Source organism: Moschus berezovskii, chromosome 6, assembly GCF_049115385.1.
Source record: "Moschus berezovskii isolate FMDL1 chromosome 6, NW_MosBer_1.0, whole genome shotgun sequence".
NCBI lineage: Eukaryota > Metazoa > Chordata > Mammalia > Artiodactyla > Moschidae > Moschus > Moschus berezovskii.
The window spans coordinates 14,704,518-14,729,637 of NC_142465.1; the positions used below are offsets into that span (position 1 = coordinate 14,704,518).

The following is a 25,120-nucleotide window of genomic DNA, read 5'->3' on the forward strand; positions in this document are numbered from 1 at the left end:
AGTTTGATCTGCTTGCGGTCCAAGGGACTCTCAAGAGTCTTTCCAACACCACAGTTCAAAAGTATCAATTCTTAGGTGCTCAGCCTTCTTTATGGTCCAACTCTCACACCCATACTTGACTACTGGAAAAACCATAGCTTTGATTATATAGACCTTTGTCAGCAAAGTAATGTCTCTGCTTTTTAATATGCTGCCTAGGTTGGTCATAACTTTTCTTCCAAGGAGCAAGCGTCTTTTATTTAATGGCTGCAGTCAAAGTCAGCCACTGTTTCCACTGTTTCCCCATCTATTTGCCTTGAAGTGATGGGACCAGATGTCATGATCTTTGTTTTTTGCATATTGAGTTTTAAGTCAACTTTTTCACTCGCCTCTTTCACCTTCATCACGAGACTCTTTAGTTTCTCTTTGCTTTCTGACATAAGGATGGTGTCATCTGCATATCTGAGGTTATTGATATTTCTCCTGGAAATCTTGATTCCAGCTTGTGCTTCATCCAACCCAGCATTTCACACAATGTACTCTGCTGCTGCTTAGTTACTTCAGTCGTGTCCGACTCTGTGCGACCCCATAGATGGCAGCCCACCAGGTTCCCCCGTCCCTGGGATTCTCCAGGCAAGAACACTGGAGTGGGTTGCCATTTCCTTCTCCAATGTGTGAAAGTGAAAAGTGAAAGTGAAGTCACTCGGTCATGTCTGACTCGTAGCGACCCCATGGACTGCAGCCTACCAGGTTCCTCCATCCATGGGATTTTCTAGGCAAGAGTACTGGAGTGGCTTGCCATTGCCTTCTCCGAATGTACTCTGCATATAAGTTAAATAAGCATGGTGACAATATACAGCCTTGACATACTCCTTTCCCAATTTGGAACCAATCCATTGTTCCATGTCTGATTCTACCTGCTGCTTCTTGACCTGCACACAGGTTTCTCAGGAGGCAGGTTAGGTGATCTGGTATTCCCATCTCTTTCAGAAGTTTCCATAGTTTATGGAAATCCACACAGTCAAAAGCTTTGGCATAGTCAATAAAGCAGAAGTAGATATTTTTATGGAACTCTCTTGCTTTTTCAATGACCCAGTGGATCTGGCAATTTGATCTCTGGTTCCTCTGCCTTTTCTAAATCCAGTTTGAACATCTGGAAGTTCTCAGTTCACATGCTGTTTTAGCCCAGCTTGAAGGATTTTGAGAATTACCTTGCTAGCATGTGAAATCAGTGCAATTGTGTGGTAGTTTGAACATTCTTTGGCATTGCCTTTCTTTGGGATTGGAATGAAAACTGACCTTTTCCAGCCCTGTGGCCACTGCTGAGTTTTCTGAATTTGCTGTTATATTGAGTGCAGCACTTTAAAGCATCATCTCTTAGGATTTGAAATAGCTCAGCTGGAATTCCATCACCTCCACTAGCTTTGTTCATAGTGATGCTTCCTAAAGCCCACGTGACTTCATAGTCCAGGATGTCTTGCTCTAGGTGAGTGATACACCATCATGGTTATCTGGGTCATTAAGATCTTTTTTGTATAGATCTTCCATGTATTCTTGCCACCTCTTCTTAACATCTCCTGTTTCTCTTAGGTCCATATAATTTGTCCTTTATTGTGCAAATTTTTACATGAAATGGTTAAAATAGTATGTTCTATATTATATGACTTTTACTACAATAGTGTTAGTCATTCAGTCATGTCCAACTCTTTGTGACCCCACGGACTGTAGCCTGCCAGGCTCCTCGGTCCATGGAATTTCTTAGGCAAGAATACTAGAGTGGGTAACCATTCTCTTCTTCAGGGGATCTTCCCAATTTACAGATCAAATCCAGGTCTCCTGGATTGCAGGAAGATCTTTTACTGTCTGAGCCACCAGCGAAGCTCCTTTACCACAATAAAATGACATTAAAAAAAAAAGGGTGAACCATAATGTAAATTATGGATTTGAAAAATATGCTGTATCAATGTAAGTTCATCAGTTGTAACAAATCTACTCTTATTAAGGATGTTGACAATGGGGGAGGATATGCATGTTTGAGGCCAGGAGGTATATGGGGACTCACTCCACTTTTCTCTCAATTTTGCTCTGAATCTTAGACCTCTCTAAGAAATTACATTATTAAAAATACTAATATAATTACTCAATTATTTCACTTACACGAAGTATATGAATTCTGTTACTCTGAAGTTTATTTTCATGGTGCCTTTTAACTTCACCCAAAGATCAGAATCCCAAAGCAAGTTTTAATAAAGCAACATAGTACAACATTAACAATGTTTAAACACATTCCAATGAAAAAATTGCCTCCTCTTAAAAAAAAAAAGAAATTTTATGCTTTAAAATGATTGGTCACACATGACTCCAGAAAAACCTGGTGAGAGGTGACATGGTTTTGCTAAATAAAAAAATACAGTTTTAAACTCTAGGCATTCTATTAATTGTAAAGGAAAATCAAATTAGAGGAACTAGTTGAGTAAGAGATAGATTGAAGTTTAATCAAACTAAAGATCCAGTGCTACTCAGATATTCAATTTATTTGGAAAATTCATCTAAGATTTCACCTTTACCTGATTCAGTTATATTGCTCTAATATCATTAATCTTCATTTTTCACATATGTTTCTTATAAAATCTGTCCTAAGTTTATCCTGGGAAACCGTGAAACTGCACATTATAATTTGGTAGGTGCAGGGTGAGGTCTGAGTATCTGGATGCCAGTGCTTCTGATCTGATGATCACAATTTTAGAATCAAGGTCTTCCAATCCCTTGAGACCATCGGAAATCATTGAACTCACCTGATTTCCTTGTTGATCGCATCCAGTTGTTCCTGAAGCATCATGGCCAGTGTCTGGGCATCAGAATGACCACTTGGAGAGAGAAGATCCATTGAGCTGAAAATCGTTTCTCTATCGTCGTCATCAATGTCAGACATCTCTGTGTCACTTTCAAAAGGGTGGCTGCTTAGCACCCCAATTTGCTGAGTTCTATTCCACTCATGATCTCCAAGAGATTTCACCTGGAAGGCAAAGCAAAAATTACAGTATATTTCATCTTGCTCATTTTCAAAGCACTATTTTGAAAATAAAAACCAAAAACACACATGCTTTTATAGCTTCCTTGGCAAAAGCAGAATTGATTATTAACATTTTATTTATCATGTCAATAAAATAGTTCCTTGATACTTAAGTAATGGAAGGTACTAATTTCAGCATAAATATCAATATTTAATAGGAATAAAAATTTTAAACTTCTGCATGACTTTTAGTTCAACCTCAATTCAAGGTAGTAATTATTTTAAAGCATCTATGTTGCCAATATTTTCATTTTGTAAATGTAACAATCTCTATTCATTTGTACTTAAACATTTCCATTTCTTATACTGTTAATAATTAGATTGAGGGTACAAATATTATCACACAATAAATTACACAGGAATTCTTTCTCCTGTATTCTAACAAAGTATGAATAAAAACACTGCAAAGATTTAATTTAATCTCCACTGCTCTGGTTGCTTAAATGCCTCATTGATTTTTTTTAAGCCCAAGGCACATTATGACTATGTTTTTAAAATTAATACAATAAATCCTCCATATGAGTAACAGTTTTAAGTAACCAAGGGACCAGTGTTTTTCAGGCTATGACCTGAAGGCAGGAGATGGCTGAAAGAAAGAGAGCAGTCCTAGATTTCCTGCTATTTACAGGGTTTTCATTTTTGTGATGATGTAAAATGATTTTTGGAGGCACTACAAAAGTGATATTTCCCAAAAGCCCATGTATTTGGCCACATGGCATAATTTGAAATTACTCAAACACAGACACATGTTTAGACTCTTATCACTTGGCTGACTATGTAAGGTAGGACACATAAAATTCTTGAGCTTCAATTTTTTTCATACATGAAATTAGTATAAAATAGTACTCCATTTATAAGGTTACATGAATAAATACTTGACACATGCTTAGTTCAACTTTTGCTACCCAGTAGGTGTTTTATGTTGGACTTCCCAGGTGGCGCTAGTGGTAAAGAACCTGCCTGTCAAAGCAGGAGATATAAGAGATACGTGTTCGATCCCTGGGTTGAGAAGATCCCCCTGGAGAAGGGGATTCTTGCCTGGAGAGTCCCAGGAACAGAAGAGCCTGGTGGGCTATAGTCCATAGGGTCATAAAGAGTCAGACATGACTAAAGTAACTTAGCACATGCACAGGGGTTTTATGTTAGCTATAGTTAAAAAAAAAAAAAAAAATCTGTCACATATCACACCTGAAACTAATAAAAATGAATGCTTTCAGTATAAAAATACTATCCACAATGGAAGAGTGTATTTACTTAAACCATCAAAGACTTGAAATCAAAAGTTTAACCTTTGTCTCATCTCTTCTCACACCCATGCGGCCTCTCCTTGGTCTTCTTATTACTTTAGTTGTTCTGTAATCAGACTGGCTGTCCACTAGGGATCCAACAGAATACCGCAAATCGGCTGAGGTGTCTAGATGAGTTCTGGAAATAAGGAAAACTTATCAGCAAATCACCATCCACCACTTAATTGGCAACAAAACTCAAACTCTCAAAGGGGAAGAAAATATGTTATAAATCTTAGAGGTCTCTTCAGAGGCTTGTGTCATAAATTCCAGACTCAGGTTCATTCGGAAGATCAGGTTCATTTTAGAACGTTAAGAAGAATTTCTGTTCATTCATTATCATTTCAAACTCACTAGTCAATTGAAGCATGTTAAGATTGACAACCAAAATCCATTGGCTTACATTCTGACAACTTTGTTTTATTTTGAGTTATTTAGTGGATAATCCAATACATTTTATTTATCATTGTGTTTGTTTCAAATATTCTTCATTAACCTAAGAGAAAAATGAGTAAACTTTTTGAGTCACAGCATTATCTACTTTCCACTGTTTTGCTTTTCAATTTAGGAAATTAACAAAATACTTAAAATCAGATTGACCTAAGGTTAATAATTATTTTTTTTAAAATAAAATAGGATAGTCAACCAGAACAGTTTTTCAGGTTTGATAAGACATTGTTCCAAAAATATTAAGAAGAATCTTTTAATAAGCACATTTGATTCTGAAATCTGCTTAGAGATGAAACACTTTGAAAATTCTAATTGGAAAATATCATCAGACTAGTTTTCAATAAACATGAAAATAAAGTACATTGTAATTGAAGTACACTAAAGGTTTCTCCAAGTATATTATTTATATATGGATTTATATAAAATTAAGTTTACAGCTACTGTAATGATGATAATAACAAATGCAACATTCTGCCATATAAAATGATCCATCATCAGTAGGAAATATTCTTAAAGCTGTTTTCTCTTGAACTTGGGGCTTCTGTTGATCTACTATGCTCTAACTCTCAGTGCTCTCTGTGGACAAAACCAGACATCTCCAAATACTTGGCAAGACTATAAAAGGTTAGGTGAGTTCTGGGTTTTTGAAGAAGTAGAAGACACTGACTTAACTGATGCAGGTTCTCATTTAACCCAATTGGATGTTAAAGCAGATGAACTAAGGAATCATCCTCCAAATGGATGACAGCTATTGTTTCCATAGCAGCAAACTCTAGGCTTAATCAGGCAAAATAGCTTCATTGTGAGTTAGTTATATATTAAAAACCAGCCAGTCAGGCCATAGCCATTAAATGACACAACTTTCAGTCTTTATTTATAGCAGAGGATATATCAAGACAAAGATCAGATTTTAGTCACCACTGTGTGTTCAAGGAGATATTCCTAGAATATAATAAGAACTTGATAAATATCTGGTAAGACAAGAAATGAATGCAATTGATTATACTAATAATATAGTCCAAACTGTCCAGGTCAGCATATTCCCTAAGGACTTTTATTAGTCTGTGACTGCTTAGGGTAATGTGTCTTTAGGCACCAGAGTTTCTAAAATTATAACTCTTCATGCTAAGAGTACTGCTTTCTTGTTTTATCTCTCAATTCCAGGTCATTAACAAAAACATTAAACAAACACAGATCTGGTCCCATTGATGCCCTCCTCAAAACTCTTCATTGTTCTTACAAGGCCCTCTTCCTGGTCTTCCACTTTCCAGTTTCATTTCCATTTACTCTCAAACTCATACTTTCTTTTGCTTCAAGCTATTGAACATGCTATTCTTTCTGTCTCTTCATATATTTGTGTGATTACTATTTCTTAAGTTTCTATTTAAGTTGAGGCTTAAAAGTCTCAACGTCATATACTATTCTAGCTCCTGGTATTCCCTGTATGAATGTGAATTACCCCAGTGAATGTGAGTGTGTTAGTCGCTCAGTCGTGTCCAACTCACAGAGAGTCCATGGACTGTAGCCTGCCAGGTTCCTCTGTTCATGAAATTTTCCAGGTAAGAATACTGGAGTGGGTAGCCATTCCCTTCTCCAGGGGATCTTCCTTACCAGGTCTCCTGCATTGCAGGCAGGCTCTTTACTGTCTGAGCCAACAGGGAAGCCCTGTAATCCTCAGATTCTTATTTGTGCATTTTGTATCTGGAACATGTATTCTTCACGACCATCACCACTATATCTATAACGTCACAGCATCTCACAAGTAGAAAGCAGTTAAGTTGTCTTGAAAGAACAAAAGACCTGAACCACCACTAACTGTAGGACAGCATTGCTTATACTTTATTTGAAGCGGTTACTCCTCATCTCTCTGCTTTTAGTCAACTCTCATCTGTCAGAGGCAGTATTTCCATATATTTCCACTTTAAAGTCATTTTTGGTGTACGGAGTTTTGAGAGGCATTTCCAGAGGTAAGTTACAACACAGTCACTGGTTCCTTTAAACAAGGACCCATGTAGTTTCCCCTCCAGAATCTCCTGGGCCTCCTGACTACAATCTCATAAAGGAACTTGCACAGATGAGTAGGTATGAATTTTCTTGGAGAAAACCTGCTGCTCATTCCTCTGCTTCCTGGGATATCCTTCATTGTCCTCTGCAATTATCCAGATCCTAACCTTTCTCCAGAGATGAGCCAAATAAGGCCTTTTCCAGTCACTTTGGAACACCTTTTTCTTTCTTATCACCATCGTCACCATATATATCACTGAATTAATAACTTCAGTTCAGACATAAAAATCATAATAAAACATTAGAAAAATGAACATTATTTTTGAAACACTGTATTAGTAGAGGATATCAGTCACTGTCTCACTCACTCTAGCTCACCTCTTCCTACTTCCACACCTGTAAGATCAAAAAATAGTAGATGAGGTTCTCATGTACTTTGTTTTCTTTATTTCTTTTTCAATTGTGTGCACTCAGAATATAATTGTTCAAGAAATAATTTGTTTAATAAAGTTTCAGTTGTCTCTTGAGTTCAGTTCAGTCGCTCAGTCATGTCCGACTCTCTGCGACCCCATGAATCGCAGCACACCAGGCCTCCCTGTCCATCACCAACTCTCGGAGTTCACTCAAACTCATGTCCACAGAGTCGGTGATGCCATCCAGCCATCTCATTCTCTGTCGTCCCCTTCTCCTCCCGCCCCCAATCCCTCCCAGCATCAGAGTCTTTTCCAGTGAGTCAACTCGTCGCATGAGGTGGCCAAAGTATTGGAGTTTCAGCTTTAGCATCAGTCCTTCCAATGAACACCCAGGATTGATCTCCCTTAGAATGGACTGGTTGGATCTCCTTGCAGTACAAGGGACTCTCAAGAGTCTTCTCCAGCACCACAGTTCAAAAGCATCAATTCTTTGGCGATCAGCTTTCTTCACAGTCCAACTCTCACATCCATACATGATCACTGGAAAAACCATAGCCTTGACTAGACAGACCTTGGTTGGCAAAGTAATGTCTCTGCTTTTTAATATGCTATCTAGGTTGGTCATAACTTTCCTTCCAAGGAGTAAGCATCTTTTAATTTCATGGCTGCAATCACCATCTGCAGTGATTTTGGAGCCCCCCAAAATAAAGTCTGACACTGTTTCCACTGTTTCCCCATCTATTTCCCATGAAGTGATGGGACCAGATGCTATGATCTTAGTTTTCTGAATGTTGAGCTTCAAGCCAACTTTTTCACTCTCTTCTTTCACTTTCATCAAGAGGCTTTTGAGTTCCTCTTCACTTTACGCCATAAGGGTGGTGTCATCTGCATATCTGAGGTTATTGAGGTTTCTCCCGGCCATCTTGATTCCAGTTCTTGCTTCTTCCAGCCCAGCATTCCTCATGATGTACTCTGTTGTCTCTTAACTTATTATAAATTAGCTGTCTTAATAATTCCTCTAATACTTTATATTTGTGAATTGATTTACTGTTTACAAAACACCCTTTTCGTACTTGTTTCATCTTATCTGCAAAGTAAACTTGTCATAAAATGTTATTTTATATGTAATTAATGTATATATATATATATATATTTAATTTGAATTTATTAAGGGAAAAAAGGGTTTCCAAAATCAAACAGTTAATTTGTTATTTTATGCCTAACACCTAGGGAGGTCAACTTACTTATTTTTAGTCTAGGGTTGCTTCCACTACACCCTGTTGTACCAAAGAACAGTTGTTCCCTATGTAGTTCCCAAACTTCCCTGATGATTCTTCATTGTCAATAAATGTCACATTGCTAGGCTGCCATGATGACTCACTACAGTGATAAACCTTTGACAGCACTTTTACAACTCTGTATTTCTGATACTGAAGGTAAAACAGACAATGAAATGGCCATTTGGTCCTAATAAAATGCACATTTGTTGATTGAATAATGCTAGCTCTGTGTATTTACTCTGCTGGCATTTTCCTTCATCTTTACCATCATCATCATCACCATGGCTATCACTGAATCAGTAACGAGTTCAGATACACAAATCATAATAAAACATTAGAAAAATAAACATTATTTTCAAAATCAAAGATCTACATATCTAAAAGTTCCTTGGCTGTATTTACACCTGTAGAACTGTGTTTCTTATATTAAACTGAATTCAAAACTCTGAATTTTGTTTTTACTCACATTGAAGAGAATTGTAAGTACTTTTAGGATTTTTTTTAATTTGGATTTTTCACCTGAATGCTTGAAAAATGCTTTACTAGATATGCATTTCTTCAATAATATCTGTTGAGAATCTAATATATATATTTTTGGGGGGGTGCTGAATACTCAAAACAGGCAAAAAACTCCAACCCTTGTGGAGCTAACATTCTTAGGATAAGCTTAAGACCAAAAAAAATGCACTTTTATAATACAAGTTTGTGGTGGTCTAAAGTTTCAAATGGCTGATACTATGTTGTTTAACAAATAAATGCTTGTTATCAAGTTAGATATGTATCTATCTACATAGTAAATAAGCATCTCTTTGCTTTTTTAAAAGATGAAGTATTGACTCAAAGCAGCTGAGTACAAATAAATTTACTTGAAAAAATTTTAACATATTTCTCCTTCCCTCTTTTGCCTTGACAAAACAGATCATTACCAATGATGAGTAAATATAAGTAATCATAACCAATGATGTTTCTTCAGTAACAGGAAACACTGAAAACTTTTCTGCATATAGAGAAAATGACCGATGCCTCTTCCTAGAAAAACATGTAATCTCTGTATCTATAGCTCCACTGCTTAATGTAAGAAGACATATATTTCTATATATATTAAATGAAGAATACAAAAGGTAATGATTTATATTTTATTGCATGTTTGAGGAAAGAATTACTAATTTAGAGAATTATTTTGGAGCATAGAAACTATAATCAGTAAGGAATCAAAATAGGGCATTGTCTGCTGACCAACAGAAGGCACTTAGATATTTTATTTGAGGAGATACAAAACCAATAAGAAAATTCACATTGATTTTTGGTGAACTATAGATAAATTTTTAATTTAATGTTACCTTGATATTGTGGGTTCAATTAAAGATCCAGTTCTCATTTTCAACTGTTCAAGTTCGGATCTCAGCTTTTCAATTTCTTCTGCTAACCTTTCCTAAAAGTCAAAGAGGTGTTACTTGGATGATAGGCATATACCAATGATACCAACATTCAGTTATGATAAACCAACTACTAAGCTTAATAACTTTCTAAAAATGGAAAAATAATTAATATATTTTTACTAAGTATTGTTAGATATGACAGCAAAAAATGCCTGACTTTCCCCTTCAGATGAAAATGTGAAAGCAGAAATTAATACAATTTACCCACATTCCCTAGTACTCACTAATACTAAATCTTTCTAAACATATGGGAAAACTAAGGTCATGACTAGCTGTATATACATCACTTCAGAATCAGAGTAGAAAACACAGCAGTTTAAAAAATCAAGAAAAGGTTAAGAAAAGGATGATAAAAAGTCATCACATGATATGAACTAAAATTATTAGCTTGATATTGGTACAATAACTTGTACATCTGAGAATTTGGTGAGGGAGAGGGCAAGGAGGCTTTTGTGTCTAGACTGGAAAAGTTAAGGAGAAAGGCAAGTGGTAATGGGTTTAGGAAAGCACGCTAACAGGATTTGGTAAGGGTAGGCCTGAAAGCTCTGTAAACCATCTTAAAGTGTCTGTCTTTTAATCCAAGTGAGATAGGAAATGACTTGGGGACTTTTGAGTAGAGAAGTGGCCTGATGATTTTGATGGCTGTGATGTGAACTGATAAATGGTTTGGAAGGCAGGGAACAAATAAAATTATTACCACTCTTCCAAAAACAGGCAAGAGAATTATGGCATGGACAACCACGGTGTCAGAAGAGAATGGCAAGGATATTGGTTGCATTCTGAAGACAGAACTGAGAGAATTTGCTATTGTTCTGGCTAAAGGGTGTGGATAAAGAAAGAGGTCAAGAATAGCTCCAAGATTTCTAACCTGAATAATTAAGGGGGAGAAATTGTGATCGACTGATATGACTGCTGGGTGTTGATTAGGCTAGTTGGTAGTGGTGTTTTGGGAGTTGAGGGGATTACTTGTTAAGATTGAGATGACCATGAGTCCAAATAGAGATACTGAGTTGGCTCTTGAATAAATGAACTCCTTTAGGAACAAGGACCCAGTAGGTGATCTAAATTTGTAAGTACTCAGTTTACAGATGGTATTTAAAATCCATGAACTCACCAAGGACTGAACATACAGAAGATATCCAAGGATGGTCCTAGGAACTTTAGAGATCAAGATAATGAGAGAAACATGAAGAAAAGAAGCTGAGTATATGAAGGATTTTACTCATAATGGACTTTGCTGCTTCTGCTAAGTCGCATCAGTCGTGTCTGACTCTATGCGACCCCATAGATGGCAGCCCACCAGGCTCCCCCATCCCTGGATTCTCCAGGCAAGAACACTGGAGAGGGTTGCCATTTCCTTCTCCAATGTATGAAAGTGAAAAGTGAAAGTGAAGTCATTACCAACTCTCAGCGACCCCATGGACTGCAGCCCACCAGGCTCCTCCGTCCATGGGATTTTCCAGGCAAGAGTACTGGAGTGGGGTGCCATTGTCTTCTCCATAATGGACTTTGAGTTATAGATAACTGAGTGGAAATTTGAGGAGTTATAGGAGATATGGTTAGATTAGGAAATGTGTTCAGCTATATGGAATGAAGTTCAGAAATGACGTATGACCTGGGATTTGCCTCCTCTAGACACTGACATGAACAGGGATGTAAAGCATGGGAAGATGTGTACTGCTGATTGCCTGGGCAGATCGTTGGAGTTAAAAGGTTCAGTAGGTGGTTAGGGAGTGGGTGCTGGGGATCTTGCCAGAAGCACACAGAGCTTTGAATAACAAAACATTCCATAATAGGATCGAGTCCAAAATTCACAATCTGGTAATACTCTAGTCCTTTAAACACATACCAGTCACAGCAAACTTCTGGTGATTCAGCAAATCAACCGTCTTTGTTTTTTTCTCCATGCTATTGCATAGGTATGTCCTCTTCCCTACCCTTCTCTGTTGGTTAAGATCATATGTGCCTTCAAGAGCATAATTCATTCTGAACTACTCCAGAAAGAATTAGATGCTATCTTCTAGGCACCATAATGAATTGTTCTAATACATCTGTCTTTCAGGGGATAAGAGTATGTACATCCTGACTGTGGGACAAAAATAGCTATTTTTAAATCAACATCATAATATGTAGCATCCAATACGGTTAGATGTTCAATTATTCCTTCTTTATTCTCTCATCTTTTCCAATACCTTCCAAATGTCCTATGTCGTCAGATCTTCTGTCCCTTCCTTCCCCCTCTCCCTTCTTTCCTTTCTTCCTTCCGTTTCTTCCTTCCCTCTATTACTCCCCCTTTCCCTCCCTCCCTCCCATCTCTATTTCCACTCCTTTCATCTTTTGTTGAGCACACATTTAATAAATCACTTATTAAGACAGTGACTTGGTATTATTTCATTTACCTATGCTGAACAAAATAAGACAAAATTGCTGACAAGAATTTTACATGCTAAGGAAGGAGGAAAAGACATTATCAATGACAGCTTTTAACATTTCATAATCTGGTCCTTATCTGTCTAGTCTATCATGTATTCTACAATAAGAATAACTGATTCCAGTAAAACTGTTAAACCCATTATTATTTAAGGTCTCAAACCTAACTACTCATCCTCTCCTCACTCTAAGCACCTGCAATCAGGGCACAGGTACTGTATTTGAAAGACTTTCACCACAGTCCTGTGTTTCCTTAAAGTTTTCTGAAACCTTCTTTAGAGCATCACTGTATGCTGATCTCTCTTACCTGTAGTTCTTATTGTCTATTTCCCTCATTTGGCACTTGGCATCTGATACCCTACAATTCATTGCTTTGTGCTTTTTCTCCTGAGACTTTTTCAGATACTTGAGAACTAAGATTGTGTTTGCAAAGATGTAACTTATCACAACTGTTATGCAAAATAGTTATTTAATACATTTCAGCTAAAATAATCTCAAACTAGACACAAATCAGTGCATACATTTTTATATAAATTTCAAAAAAGTCAAAATAATTTTTCTTTTTCTGTTAGTAGTCAAGATAGTGATTATCCCTTAGGATAAGAGTAGTGATTACAGGTTAACAACGGGGGGCTTCCAGGATGTTGATTTTTAGTGTGCTGGCTTGTAAAAATTTATCAGGCTTTCTTTCTATATGTACACTTTTCTGTATGCATTATATAAAATTTAAACTATTTTAAAAGATAACATCCTAAAATTATTATCAAATTTATTTTACAAAAAAACATTCGGCACTGTAAAATAGAACAGTGGACAAATGTAATCTTCCATAATACCTTATCATGTAAAGATTCTTCCAGATTCTTTCTGAAAGTTTCTGATTCTTGAATTAAAACATTCTACAGAAAAAGAAAGAACAACAGATAAATAATTAATAAACTAAAGAGAAAATCACTCAATGTGTAGATTAATTTTATATGACTCAAGAATTTTATTTGATTCCTACCCTGGCACCATCTATTTTTTGGTTTCCATGGAAACTAAGTTTCAATGAATCTTTAAACAAGACACTTGAACATATTTAGAAATACATAATTAAAATGGGAAATGTCATTTTGTAACAGTTGGATTGACAAATAAGATAACTATTAACTTTTAAACTGTTTTTGTCAACCTCTTCTTAGTCTTTTTAAAATTTGAAATAATCAGTTTACTCTTTAAATGAGAAAAAGTGAATAAAAAGCAAAACATTAGCCAAAGCTGTCACAGAGAAGAATTCAGATGAACTCATTTTTATTACCTGAAGAAAGAAAAATTTAAGATCATATATTTTAAAGATTCAATTTCTGAACCTTTATTTCTTATACAGAATGAACAATTTCTAATAATGATTGAATTATTAAATAAAAGTAAATATTTAAAAATTAATGTTACATGTCATGATGTAAAATAACTTGCATGACAGATTTTTAAAAATTCCTTGCCATAAAAGTATTACTATTTTTAAAATCTTTATTTTTTCTTGTAGTATTACAAAGCATGATTTATAAAATGCATTCTTTTTTAAATTTATAGAGTAAAATTAGAGTTTGGTAATTGGCATGCATTTGGAACTGAATAGGAAGAAGGTATGCCTTATGACTTGATGGGTAAACTGATCAAATTTCTTTAACATTTTCTTGAAACATTTTTCTTGTTTTGGTTTACTGTATGGAGCAGGGGGAAATGTCTAGTTTAAGTAGTGACTGGCATTCAGTCTAAATTTCCAAAATGATTTCTCCACTTGGTTTTAATCCCTACCTTTTTTATACCATGGAACTGGCAACCAGCTGACATAACTTTGTTGATCTGGTAGTTGCCAACTATTAATGAGACATATAAATTGTGAGTGAAATTGCAGATTGTACAAAAGCCCATTTTTTGAAATAATATGGCTGAAAGTATTGCATTTCTAAATTCTGTGGTGAGATTGACACTGGTTTTATTGGTGATATAAACTCACTCACATTTTGGCTTTTAGATTAGTAGCAGATTCAGATACTTGAAACGTTTGAATGATTCATATCAAACCTCCCTACCCTTCATTCCAAAATACTATTTTTTGTCTTAATCTTTTTTGTATACCAGGTGAGAAATAAATGAAACACTTTCAACAGAAAAACGTACCACATTTTAATACATTTGTCTATATGATCATGCTACACATATTATATAACATGTAAATTCCTTTATTCACTAAAAAATTGACCTTACATATTTTGTAGAAGCCATTTGTTCACTTTTAAGATGTATCAGGCTCCTTTCAAATTAAAGAAAGTAAATGGATTCTCTGACCAATACTATGATTGCAGCAGAGCAGAAAACTAGCATGATCATAAGAATATAGCTAATAATCATCTGATTCTACTGTTGGTCATTTTACCTTCTCTTCTAGAGCGGCCATCCGTTCCTTTAAATGTAGCTGTAAGCGTTCATTGGATTCTGTCAGAAGTCTGTCCACAGTATCAGATAATCTTTTGTTGTGCTCCTCATTCATTTTCTCTCTTTGCCTAGCCTTATATCCAAATAAATAAATTTAACATAAGAATCGTTTAAAAATTATTTGGGTTTGTTTTTATATTTTTTCTAGTTTAAATATTGGATTTAATTTTATGCCTAATTTGATTAAATTGGCAGAAGCTCTTTTTTTTAATGCACAGGGCATATCCATATGATTTTAAATATAACCCATAATCAAGAAAGGCATTCATTTCTTATATGTAGAGTAAAAATCCATAAATCGATGCTTGAGAGGGATGGCTCTTAAAATACATACTCTTTGGAGTTCTTGATTTTTCTCTTCGAGTTGACCTTCGAGATGCCTCATCCTTTCTTCAATGTTTCCATGTCTTTCTTCAGCCTGTTAAGAAATATGAAGAATGCATCTGACACGTAAGATGTGGTTAAGACTTTTCCTCTAAATAAACTGAAATAAAATGTAAAGCAAGCTACTACCAACTGCAAATGTAGTTTTCAAAAAATAAACTTTCTTTCAACAGGCAGCTGAACAGCATTGCTTGAAATGTGTCAGCTACAAAGGCCTGTCACATCCAAGCATCAGCAAAACATTGGAGTTATTTATGAGCAATGAGATCAGCCAAATGTAACATGCAGACTGTGCATGGTTTGAACACAAACCTGCCATTGTCCAATCTTAAGCTCCTGAAGCACTCAACTGCACAGATGGTCGATTATCAATAAATAAAAAGTAACAAAATTTTTAGAAATGAAAAGAAAAAATTAGATGAATTCTATTTAGCGATAGAAAGTAAAGTCCAGTAGGACTACCTTCCTACGTATGGAGATCATTTCTTGTAGTTTAGCTTCCATAACATATTGATAATCATCAGATGAGGTAGAAGAGGTTGGATCAGACTAACAAGTCAAGGAAAAGGAGAGGGACAAAATTGAAAAATCAGAACTAAAGACACTGACACTGAACAGAACATAGCACAGAATGCTTAAAAGAAAAGTGTGACAGCAAATTTAATACTTTAATAGACAGAATCTTATGTGGAAAGAACTACACTGATATTTGGTGAACATGATGCAGTTGATGGTTGTAAGTGAAAAACAATGGTATGCTCAAACAAAAAGCTACCAACCTAAGGTATGAAAGGTTAGTGATGGCTGGCGATGAAAGATTACTATAGAACGAATTACAGCAACTCTGAGAGAGTCATGTAATAGAATTATGGGAAACCAAACACTAGAATATGCTTCTGATACACTGTCAAAAGTTTTGTGTTTTGGTTAAAATAATGGAAAGAGTGTACCTCAATGTTGTGGAGTAGGCCAAGGCAATGATCTCAGGTGAAATAAATTTGGAACAGTACTTATTATAAACCCAACCCAGAAATCAGAGAAGCTAAGCTATGGGGTTAATTATTATGGGGTTAATTAATAATTGGAGTATTCTCCAATTCAAGCAGGATTGTGTTTCCTCAGCAACAGTGGCAAACTTACAAAGTGACTTCTGGTCTCTGAATACACACTACAGTTGTAGGTATAAAACCTTAGCATCTACTCTTAGACATAGCCTTAATTTGACATTTTAAATGAAAATGATTAAAAGTCCCCAAATTGCCAAAGTGACAATAGTGCTGTGAGGACAAGAATACTTATAGTGAACTTTTCTGAATGACACCAGGGGTCACTCCAAAACTGATTCTGCATTGATTTGCTGCTTTGGAAACTAAAGAGTGCCCTAAAGTGAAAAGGCGGCACAGTGCCTTTGTGAGCTAATGTTTGCCCCATGACAAGGTTAGTTACATGTCTTGGAGGTGAATGTCAGGTAACCACAGATGCAGAGTGTTCAACACATGACATTGCTGATAGCTGAATTGTATTAGTATGTTATGCACAGTATGTTATACATGTAAAGTTACATCAACATTTTAATCATAATTACAAGTTAATAATCACAATAGCCAAAGTACCTTATGTCAGTATAAAAAATATTTAACTCCAGAGCATATTATATTACATTTTAAAAGTTTATTCTAAAACAATGGAACTCACTTTATGCAAATATAAGACTATATATAAACATGTCATGCAGTACCTGAAAAGAAATAGTAACCTATTCACGTATTGGTTCATATGCATACGTACTATTTTATGCAACAAATTCCAACTTAATCTATAAAATGAACATTGAACATTTAACTGATGGGCTTATGTGAAGTATAACTGAACATTTACATTTTGTAAGATTTTCCTTCTGATATTCTTATTTCATAAATTGGCAAAGTAATGAAGAAAAAAGAAATCAACAATTTCTTTCCCCAAATCTCCAACCAGAAGCAATACAGATTGCTACCATAGTCTTCAAATGTTACAAAACAATGTTATAATATTATTTAAAATTTATAATTCAATTATTAATACTGTATATAGGTCAAAATATTGCTGAAATTATATACTTTAAATTCTTAAACATATTTATAACCTCTTGAAATTAAATTTTAATAAGTAATGTTATGACAATTAGTCAGGTGATTGATTCAAGGTAGTCAAAGCATGAACATTTCTATTTCTAAAACTGTTCATTCCAATATACAAGTAAAGTTAGTATATCTTTCAAAGGTCCTTAAAACTTCTAGCTGTTTACATCTTAACTACTGAAGACACACCAAACACTGTGAAACTTCAATTCAGAGATTAAACAAGAATTCTGTCATGTTTAAATCACTATGTTTTTTGATAATTTTTATTGGTACTAAAAAATGGATGAAATACCTTATGAAATTCAAGATGAATTATGTCCTTGCTGAAGGAATATGCATTTTAATTAAAGAAGTAAACATCATAAATCAAAAGATTGGGAGCCCAAAATGTTTATTAGTTGCGTATTCACTCACCAAAGTCAAATTTTTCATTTTATTCCTAGACACGAGCATTCAAAACTTTTGACTTTCTGAGAGCCTTAAATGAGCTTTAGCTACCTATTTTTACACATACGCACACACATACATACACACACACCACCAGCAGAAGAGAAGATTGTCTTATCAACCAAATGGTAAATTCAGACATCATCTCTAAACAAGCACTGGATAAATGTGAAAGCACTACTGATTTATGTTCATTGTAACCTGAGGAAGACTGCATTTAAGGAAATGATGTAAATACTAGAGTCATGGAAAAACAGTCTGCAATATTACGACTCCTTGATGGGATATAGGGTTTATCTTGGTTTCACTCTCTAATGTGACAAGACAATTTTCAAATGAGCTAAAGTTTTAGAAAAAATTATAGGAAGAAATGGTTTTGAGAAGAATGTGAATATATTTGGAAATGGAGAAGGAATTAAGATTAAAGAGAGGAGGGCCAAAGAGAAGAAAAAATACATAGCAGATAATAAAAGAAAAAATACATATAGACCAAATAAAATATATGAAAGATTGTTGACAACATCATTCAAAACATAGGATAGGGAGTCTAGATTTAAATTAAGCATACATCATAAATGAATGAGAAGTCAAAAATATTATGAAGTAGAAAAAGACTATGGAGATCAATAGTAAGATATTGAAAACAAATGGGTATTGAAACAATGAACAACTAAAACCAGTTTTAGAGACAGTCACTTTAGGTCTTGAGAACAGAAGATAAGAAAATGCTTAAAATTATTTTAGCCATAAAACTTGGGGGAGCAAATGAAATGTTTGCAAATCTTCAAATGTTATAAAAGGGTTACAAGCAGAGGGAGTACAGTGAAAATAAAATCTCAGGACCAGAGGAGTGTGAATAATGAATTAAATAAGGCAATCTGAAAACTATATATCTGAAATAATGTGTTGATATACAGCCAGTCAGTAGAGAAAACAGCAAAAAGGACAAGCAGAGTGAATTCTAGCAGGTTCACACATTTTTAAGAGAGATAAAACTGCTCAAAAAGTCTAGATGAAGCAGAATTTTAGCAATGTATTATTAGGTAGAAGTAAACTGAGGAAATACTTTTGGTGCATAAGTGAATATAGGCATCAACTATGATCCCAATACAATTAAATGGAGGGCAAGACAGATGAGATACCTACTTTAAGTTATTTTTGCATTCTAAATTAAGGATTCTTAGGGATATTTAATTAAAGCTTCATATGTCAAGTATTAAATATTAAATTATGCTTTATTCTCAATCAGAGGTTAATTTGGGACAAATCTGCTGAATTTTAAATTGTGTTTTGGGGAGAGAGATTCCAGACTTTCTTGTATTTTACTCACACAATATTGATAACTATTTTATAATAAAATATCACAAAAGTTACTTTTATTATTTAACCACTTGCCTAACTCCTTCTAAAACATTTCAATTCAATAAGATAACTCTATAAAAATCCTTTATATTCCTCAGATGAAAAGCCTAAGTATACATATCTTAATTCATATTACAGTAATTTAAAATGTGCTTCCAAAAAAATAGAATACTACCAATATGTTTGCACTTTTTATACAATTTCAAGAATATTTCTCAAATTAGGTTATATTTATTTTAGAAAGCATACATTTCTCAAACTGCCAGAATGGTTTATGGTACTCTGATCTGTGACTATAGAAGGATCCACATTGTATCACCCTAATCAGACAAAAGTTCTATTCAGCTAGTTAACCCAGTAACTCTACAGACACCCAACCATTTCAATACTTTCTACTTTGTCAACTGTTTGTCCTTCCACTCTCTGATTAACTACCCTGTTTTAATGAACAGGCATCAGTTTACTGTTCCTCTCTAATCATCTGCTTTTTCTGAAAGTAACAATGTGTGCCTACTTTTACTTTGCTGTATCAGTTGTTTTGGATAATCCCTAATATCAGAGTTTATAATTTGCAGTTCACATATCTAACTGAGCCATTTACTACAATGGCGTGAAAAAAAGCTTCCATGACCTAGGAGCCTGGCAGGCTACAGTCCATGGGGTTGCAAAGAGTCAAGACATGACTGAGTGACTAACACTTTCACTTTTCACCAACAATGTTTAAACATCTAAAATGTGTGTACATTTTTGAATTGATATTAAAATTCAAACATGCTTTTAGTGACAAAATCTGGACTTTTATCTAGTGACAGGCATATACACTTTGAAGCAATTGCCATTTCCATTTAACTGTGAAAGGTAAGAATAGTCATTTGGGCTTCCCTGGTGGCTCAGCTGGTAAAGAATCCACCTGCAATGCAGGAGACCTGGGTTCAATCCCTGGGTTGGGAAGATCCCCTGGAGAAGGGAAAGGCTACCCACTCCAGTATTCTGGCCTGGAGAATTCCATGGACTATTCCATGGGGTTGCAAAGAGTCAGAAATGACAGAGCAGCTTTCACTTTACAACATTATAATGGTTGCTAAGTTCTAAAATAAGCAAATAATTGCAGAATTTAGTGTCCATAATGGAGCAGTTTCTGACCATTCTTCAGAATATTATTGATTTTATTGGTTCAGAAGAAATTTCAGCTATTAAAATCACTTTCTGTATTTATTTATTTATTTTTGTATGCAGTGTTTTTATTAACCGAAAAGCAGAAAACCAAATGAAAACTATTTTGGGAAGAAAAAAAGCACAAAGGTAACATAAAAAGAATAAGTAGCTTTTTTCTATCGTCGTACTTTACCCCCAAAGTTGCTACTTTGAGTCACCATTATTAAAACAACTTTCCAAAAACATGATAAATCATGTTAACTGGAGTTGACTGTATTTGTAGTGCAGGAGGAAATTATCTCAGTTTTCGGTTGAAACTTTTTTGCTCACTCCATGATAAGTAAATTAACTAAAATATGAAGTGTAGTATAAAGTCCATAAACTTTGACCTCTGCTTCCAATCCCCTCTTTTATTTAATACCTTTAGATTTTACAGCTCTACAAATCTAATTTTCAACTTCTAACAAATTTTTTCATACTGTAATCAGAAAGCAATCAACTGCTTATGATACTTCCTGCATTTAAAAAAACTGTACAATTTATATTAAGCTTACTAAATTATTATGTCTCATGTATATCCATGTTAATATCATCATTATGTTTTTATATTTGGTGATTATTCTTATGTACAAATATTACCATGGAAAATTAGCTATAAGAACATAAAACTTTTTTTTGCTAATGTTTAAATAGGCAAATAATCACATTCATTTATCAATCATTCATTTAAGCATAAATAAGATATATGTAATATAAAAAGTCATCTAAGCAACAGACCAATATAACATAAGCTCCATAAAGCCTAAAGAAAATCTTTATAGATTTCATCTTGATTACTAGTCATTTCTATAAGTATTAATATATCTAGGTTGACCAGTTGTTTTATTGTAGTACCTTTGTCAGGGCTGCAATTCTCTGAGCCAATTCAGCCTCTACTTCAGGTAAGGTCTCAGCTTTTCTCATAGTTTGCTGCAACTTTTGCTCAGCCAGCTCAAGACGCTCTTGTAACTGTCTATTCTTCTCTTCCATCTGAACCAGGGAAGAAAAAAAGAGACTTAAATGGTCACAGTTAGGATAGCAAACACCAGTCACTAGGCGCTGTGGGCTTCAGCCTTTATTCTAGAGTTAAAATCAGCTACTACTACCACATGTTTTCATATATTGCTTATCAATATTCCTTAATAAATTTAGCACATAAAAAATGAAAACCTTTTACCAACAACAGCAAAAAGAAATGAAGTTAATAGTAAGAATAAACTTGGAAAAATGAGACACAACTTAGTACTTAAACCTCAAATGTACCATAATAACAACTGACTGAAAATCTTAACATTAGCTAGAGTAGGAGAGGGAATGGATCTTAATGATTGAGAGTTCAGGCTCTAGAGATGAAGTTGGCAAACTTTTTCTGCTAAGGACCAGATAGAAAATACTTTAGGCTCTGTGTATCACAAAGTCTCTGATCCAACTATTCAATTCTACTACTGTAGCACAAAAGCAGTCAGAGATGATGATTAAATGAATGGGTATGGTTATGTTTTGATAAAACTATACTTGTAAAACAGAGCCATAGTTTTGGCATGTGGGCTATAGTTTGCCCATTCCTTCACCAGAGCCGGATAGACCTAGGCTTCCATTATTGACTCTGCAATTACTATATGTGTGACCCTGGGAAAGCAGTCATGTTCTCAGAATCTGAGTTTCCTCAGTATAATAAATGTACTTACTTTACTCTCAGTAAAATAATTGTATAATAATTATTATACTTCACACTATAATAATTGTACTTACAGGTGGTGGTTAGATTTAAGTAAGGTTATATATATATATATTGGTTAGCAAAGTTTCTGGTTCATGTCCAGATCCAAAGTAAATATTCATCATTATTTTTATTATTTTTAAGACAAATTTCTAGATTATATACTGAAAATCACATTTGTTTAGTTAATGTGATTCTAAATTGCAGAGAATAATTTATTGCTAAGGAACACCATATTTTACGTACTCCATGTTTTGTGAGAAATGTGAGAACACATATAGACCAGAAGGAAACAAAGATGGAGATACTGAACCTGCCGTAGGATGGCCTCTTTATTTGCTAACTCATTTTCTAGCTTGTCATTCATGTCATGTATGGAGGTAGATTCTCTCTGAGCACTGAGGTAACGCTTCTCAAGGGTCGTGATTCTTTCTTCCATGTCTTCCTTTTGTGCCATAGCCTAAAATTAAAATAATTTAAAAATCAAATCAGATTCTCAGTTTGTGTATTGTCTTATTATCATTTAAATAAAATAGTAAGATAGTAAAAAAAAACTATTGTTTTCTTGAGGTAAATTTTTTTCTTTTCATAAAAGGGATGCAGGATTTCATGTGTGTTTTCTCAGCTTATCTGTCAGAATTCTTACATCTTAGGTTAGCAAAAAGCATTGTCTCTTTGAGAATAAAACAAAGTATATTTAAAATCTCCCTATTGCACAACTTGTATTCTTAGAAAAGAAGTGGCAGAAAAAATAGCTCGTTATACAGTAGAGATAAGTACAAATACGGATAGAGTTACAAACCATAAAATTGGCACAATGGTACCTATAGTTCCAAACTGCAAAGGAATCGTCAAATGAAGATAATAAATATCATCATTGGAAGAATCAATATAATGAAAATGAGTATACTACCCACAGCAATCTATAGATTCAATGCAATCCCTATCAAGCTGCTGCTGCTGCTAAGTCACTTCAGTCGTGTCAGACTCTGTGTGACCCCATAGACGGAAGCCCACCAGGCTTCCCCGTCCCTGCGATTCTCCAGGCAAGAACACTGGAGTGGGTTGCCATTTCCTTCTCCAATGTGTGAAAGTGAAAAGTGAAAGTGAAGTCGCTCAGTCGTGTCCGACCCTTAGCGACCCCATGGACTGCAGCCTACCAGGCTCCTCCATCCATGGGATTTTCTAGGCAAGAGTACTGGAGTGGCTTGCCATTGCCTTCTCCACCCTATCAAGCTACCAATGGTATTTTTCAGAGAACTAGAACAAATAATTTCACAATTTGTATGGAAATACAAAAATCCTCCAATAGCCAAAGCAATCTTGAGAAAGAAGAATGGAACTGGAGGAATCAACCTGCCTGACTTCAGTCTCTACTACAAAGCCACAGTCATCAAAACAGTATGGTACTGGCACAAAGACAGAAATATAGATCAATGGAACAAAATAGAAAGCCCAGAGATAAATCCATGCACCTATGGACACCTTATATTTGACAAAGGAGGCAAGAATATACAATGGAGAAAAGAGAATCTCTTTAACAAGTGGTGCTGGGAAAACTGGTCAACCACTTCTAAAAGAATGAAACTAGATCACTTTCTAACACCATACACAAAAATAAACTCAAAATGGATTAAAGATCTAAATGTAAGACCAGAAACTATAAAACTCCTAGAGGAAAACATAGGTGAAACACTCTCTGACATAAATCACAGCAGGATTCTCTATGACCCACCTCCCAACTAAAAGCAAAAGTAAACAAATGGGACCTAATTAAAATCAAAAGCTCCTGCACAACAAAGGAAACTATAAGCAAGGTGAAAAAACAGCCTTCAGAATGGGAGAAAATAATAGCAAACAAAGCAACTGACAAAGAATTAACCTCAAAAATATACAAGCAACTCCTGCAGTTCAATTACAGAAAAATAAATGACCCAATCAAAAAGTGGACCAAAGAACTAAACAGACATTTCTCCAAAGAAGACATACAGATGGCTAACAAACACATGAGAAGATGCTCAACATCATTTATTATCAGAAAAATGCAAATCAAAACCACAATGAGGTAACATTCCAAGCCAGTCAGAATGGCTGCTATCCAAAAGTCTACAAGCAATAAATCCTGGACAGGGTGTGGAGAAAAGGGAACCCTCTACACTGTTGGTGGGAATGCAAACTCGTACAGCCACTCTGGAGAACAATGTGGAGATTCCTTAAAAAACTGGAAATAGAATTGCCATATGACCCAGCAATCCCACTGCTGGGCATACACACTGAGGAAACCAGAATTGAAAGAGACATGTGTACCCCAATGTTCATTGCAGTACTGTTTATAATAGCCAGGACATGGAAGCAACCTAGATGTCCATCTGCAGATGAATGGATAAGAAAACTTTGGTACATATACACAATGGAGTATTACTCAGCCATTTAAAAGAATACATTTGAATCAGTTCTCATGAGGTGGATAAAACTGGAGCCTATCATACAGAGTGAAGTAAGCCAGAAAGAAAAATACCAATACAGTATACTAACGCATATATATGGAACTTAGAAAGATGGTAACGGTAACTCTGTATGTGAGACAGCAAAAGAGACACAGAGGTATAGAACAGTCTTTTGGACTCTGTGGGAGAGGGCGAGGGTGGGATGATATGGGAGAATGGCATTGAAACATGTATATTATCAAATGTGAAATGAATTGCCAGTCCACGTTCAATGCATGATACAGGATGCTTGGGGCTGGTGCACTGGGATGACCCAGAGGGATGGGATGGGGAGGGAGGTGGTAGGGGGGTTCAGGATGGGGAACACATGTACACCCAGGGCGGATTCATGTCAATGTATGGCAAAACCAATACAATATTGTAAAGTAAAAAAATAAATTAATTAATTAAACATAAATAAATAAATAAATATCATCAGTATCCTTATCTTCATGTATAAGTAAGAATAACACAGTGGTTAAAAGAGAAGGTAAAAATGAAATAAAAAGTAAACTTGAGTCACACACAAATGAACTGACAAATTTACTTTGGAACTTAACCATTTCCCT

At 35.0% G+C, this 25,120-nt stretch overlaps 1 protein-coding gene across 8 annotated transcripts in view; it reads right to left on the reverse strand.

Moving 5' to 3' along the window:
• The window catches only part of PPFIA2 (PPFI scaffold protein A2), a 500,869-nt gene that overhangs the window by 94,943 nt on the left and 380,806 nt on the right, over positions 1 to 25,120 (reverse strand). For 7 of the 8 annotated variants that reach the window (XM_088836833.1, XM_088836831.1, XM_088836832.1 and 4 more), the window contains 8 exons: positions 22,379 to 22,525; positions 21,201 to 21,335; positions 15,170 to 15,253; positions 14,777 to 14,908; positions 13,191 to 13,253; positions 9,826 to 9,917; positions 4,342 to 4,477; positions 2,775 to 2,995 (listed from right to left, as the gene is read on the reverse strand). In XM_088836833.1, the coding sequence (XP_088692959.1) occupies positions 2,775 to 2,995; positions 4,342 to 4,477; positions 9,826 to 9,917; positions 13,191 to 13,253; positions 14,777 to 14,908; positions 15,170 to 15,253; positions 21,201 to 21,335; positions 22,379 to 22,525 (1,010 nt within the window). Of the gene's footprint in view, positions 1 to 2,774; positions 2,996 to 4,341; positions 4,478 to 9,825; positions 9,918 to 13,190; positions 13,254 to 14,776; positions 14,909 to 15,169; positions 15,254 to 15,681; positions 15,769 to 21,200; positions 21,336 to 22,378; positions 22,526 to 25,120 lie in introns of all 8 variants that reach the window. The other variant, XM_088836828.1, reaches the window with a different exon arrangement.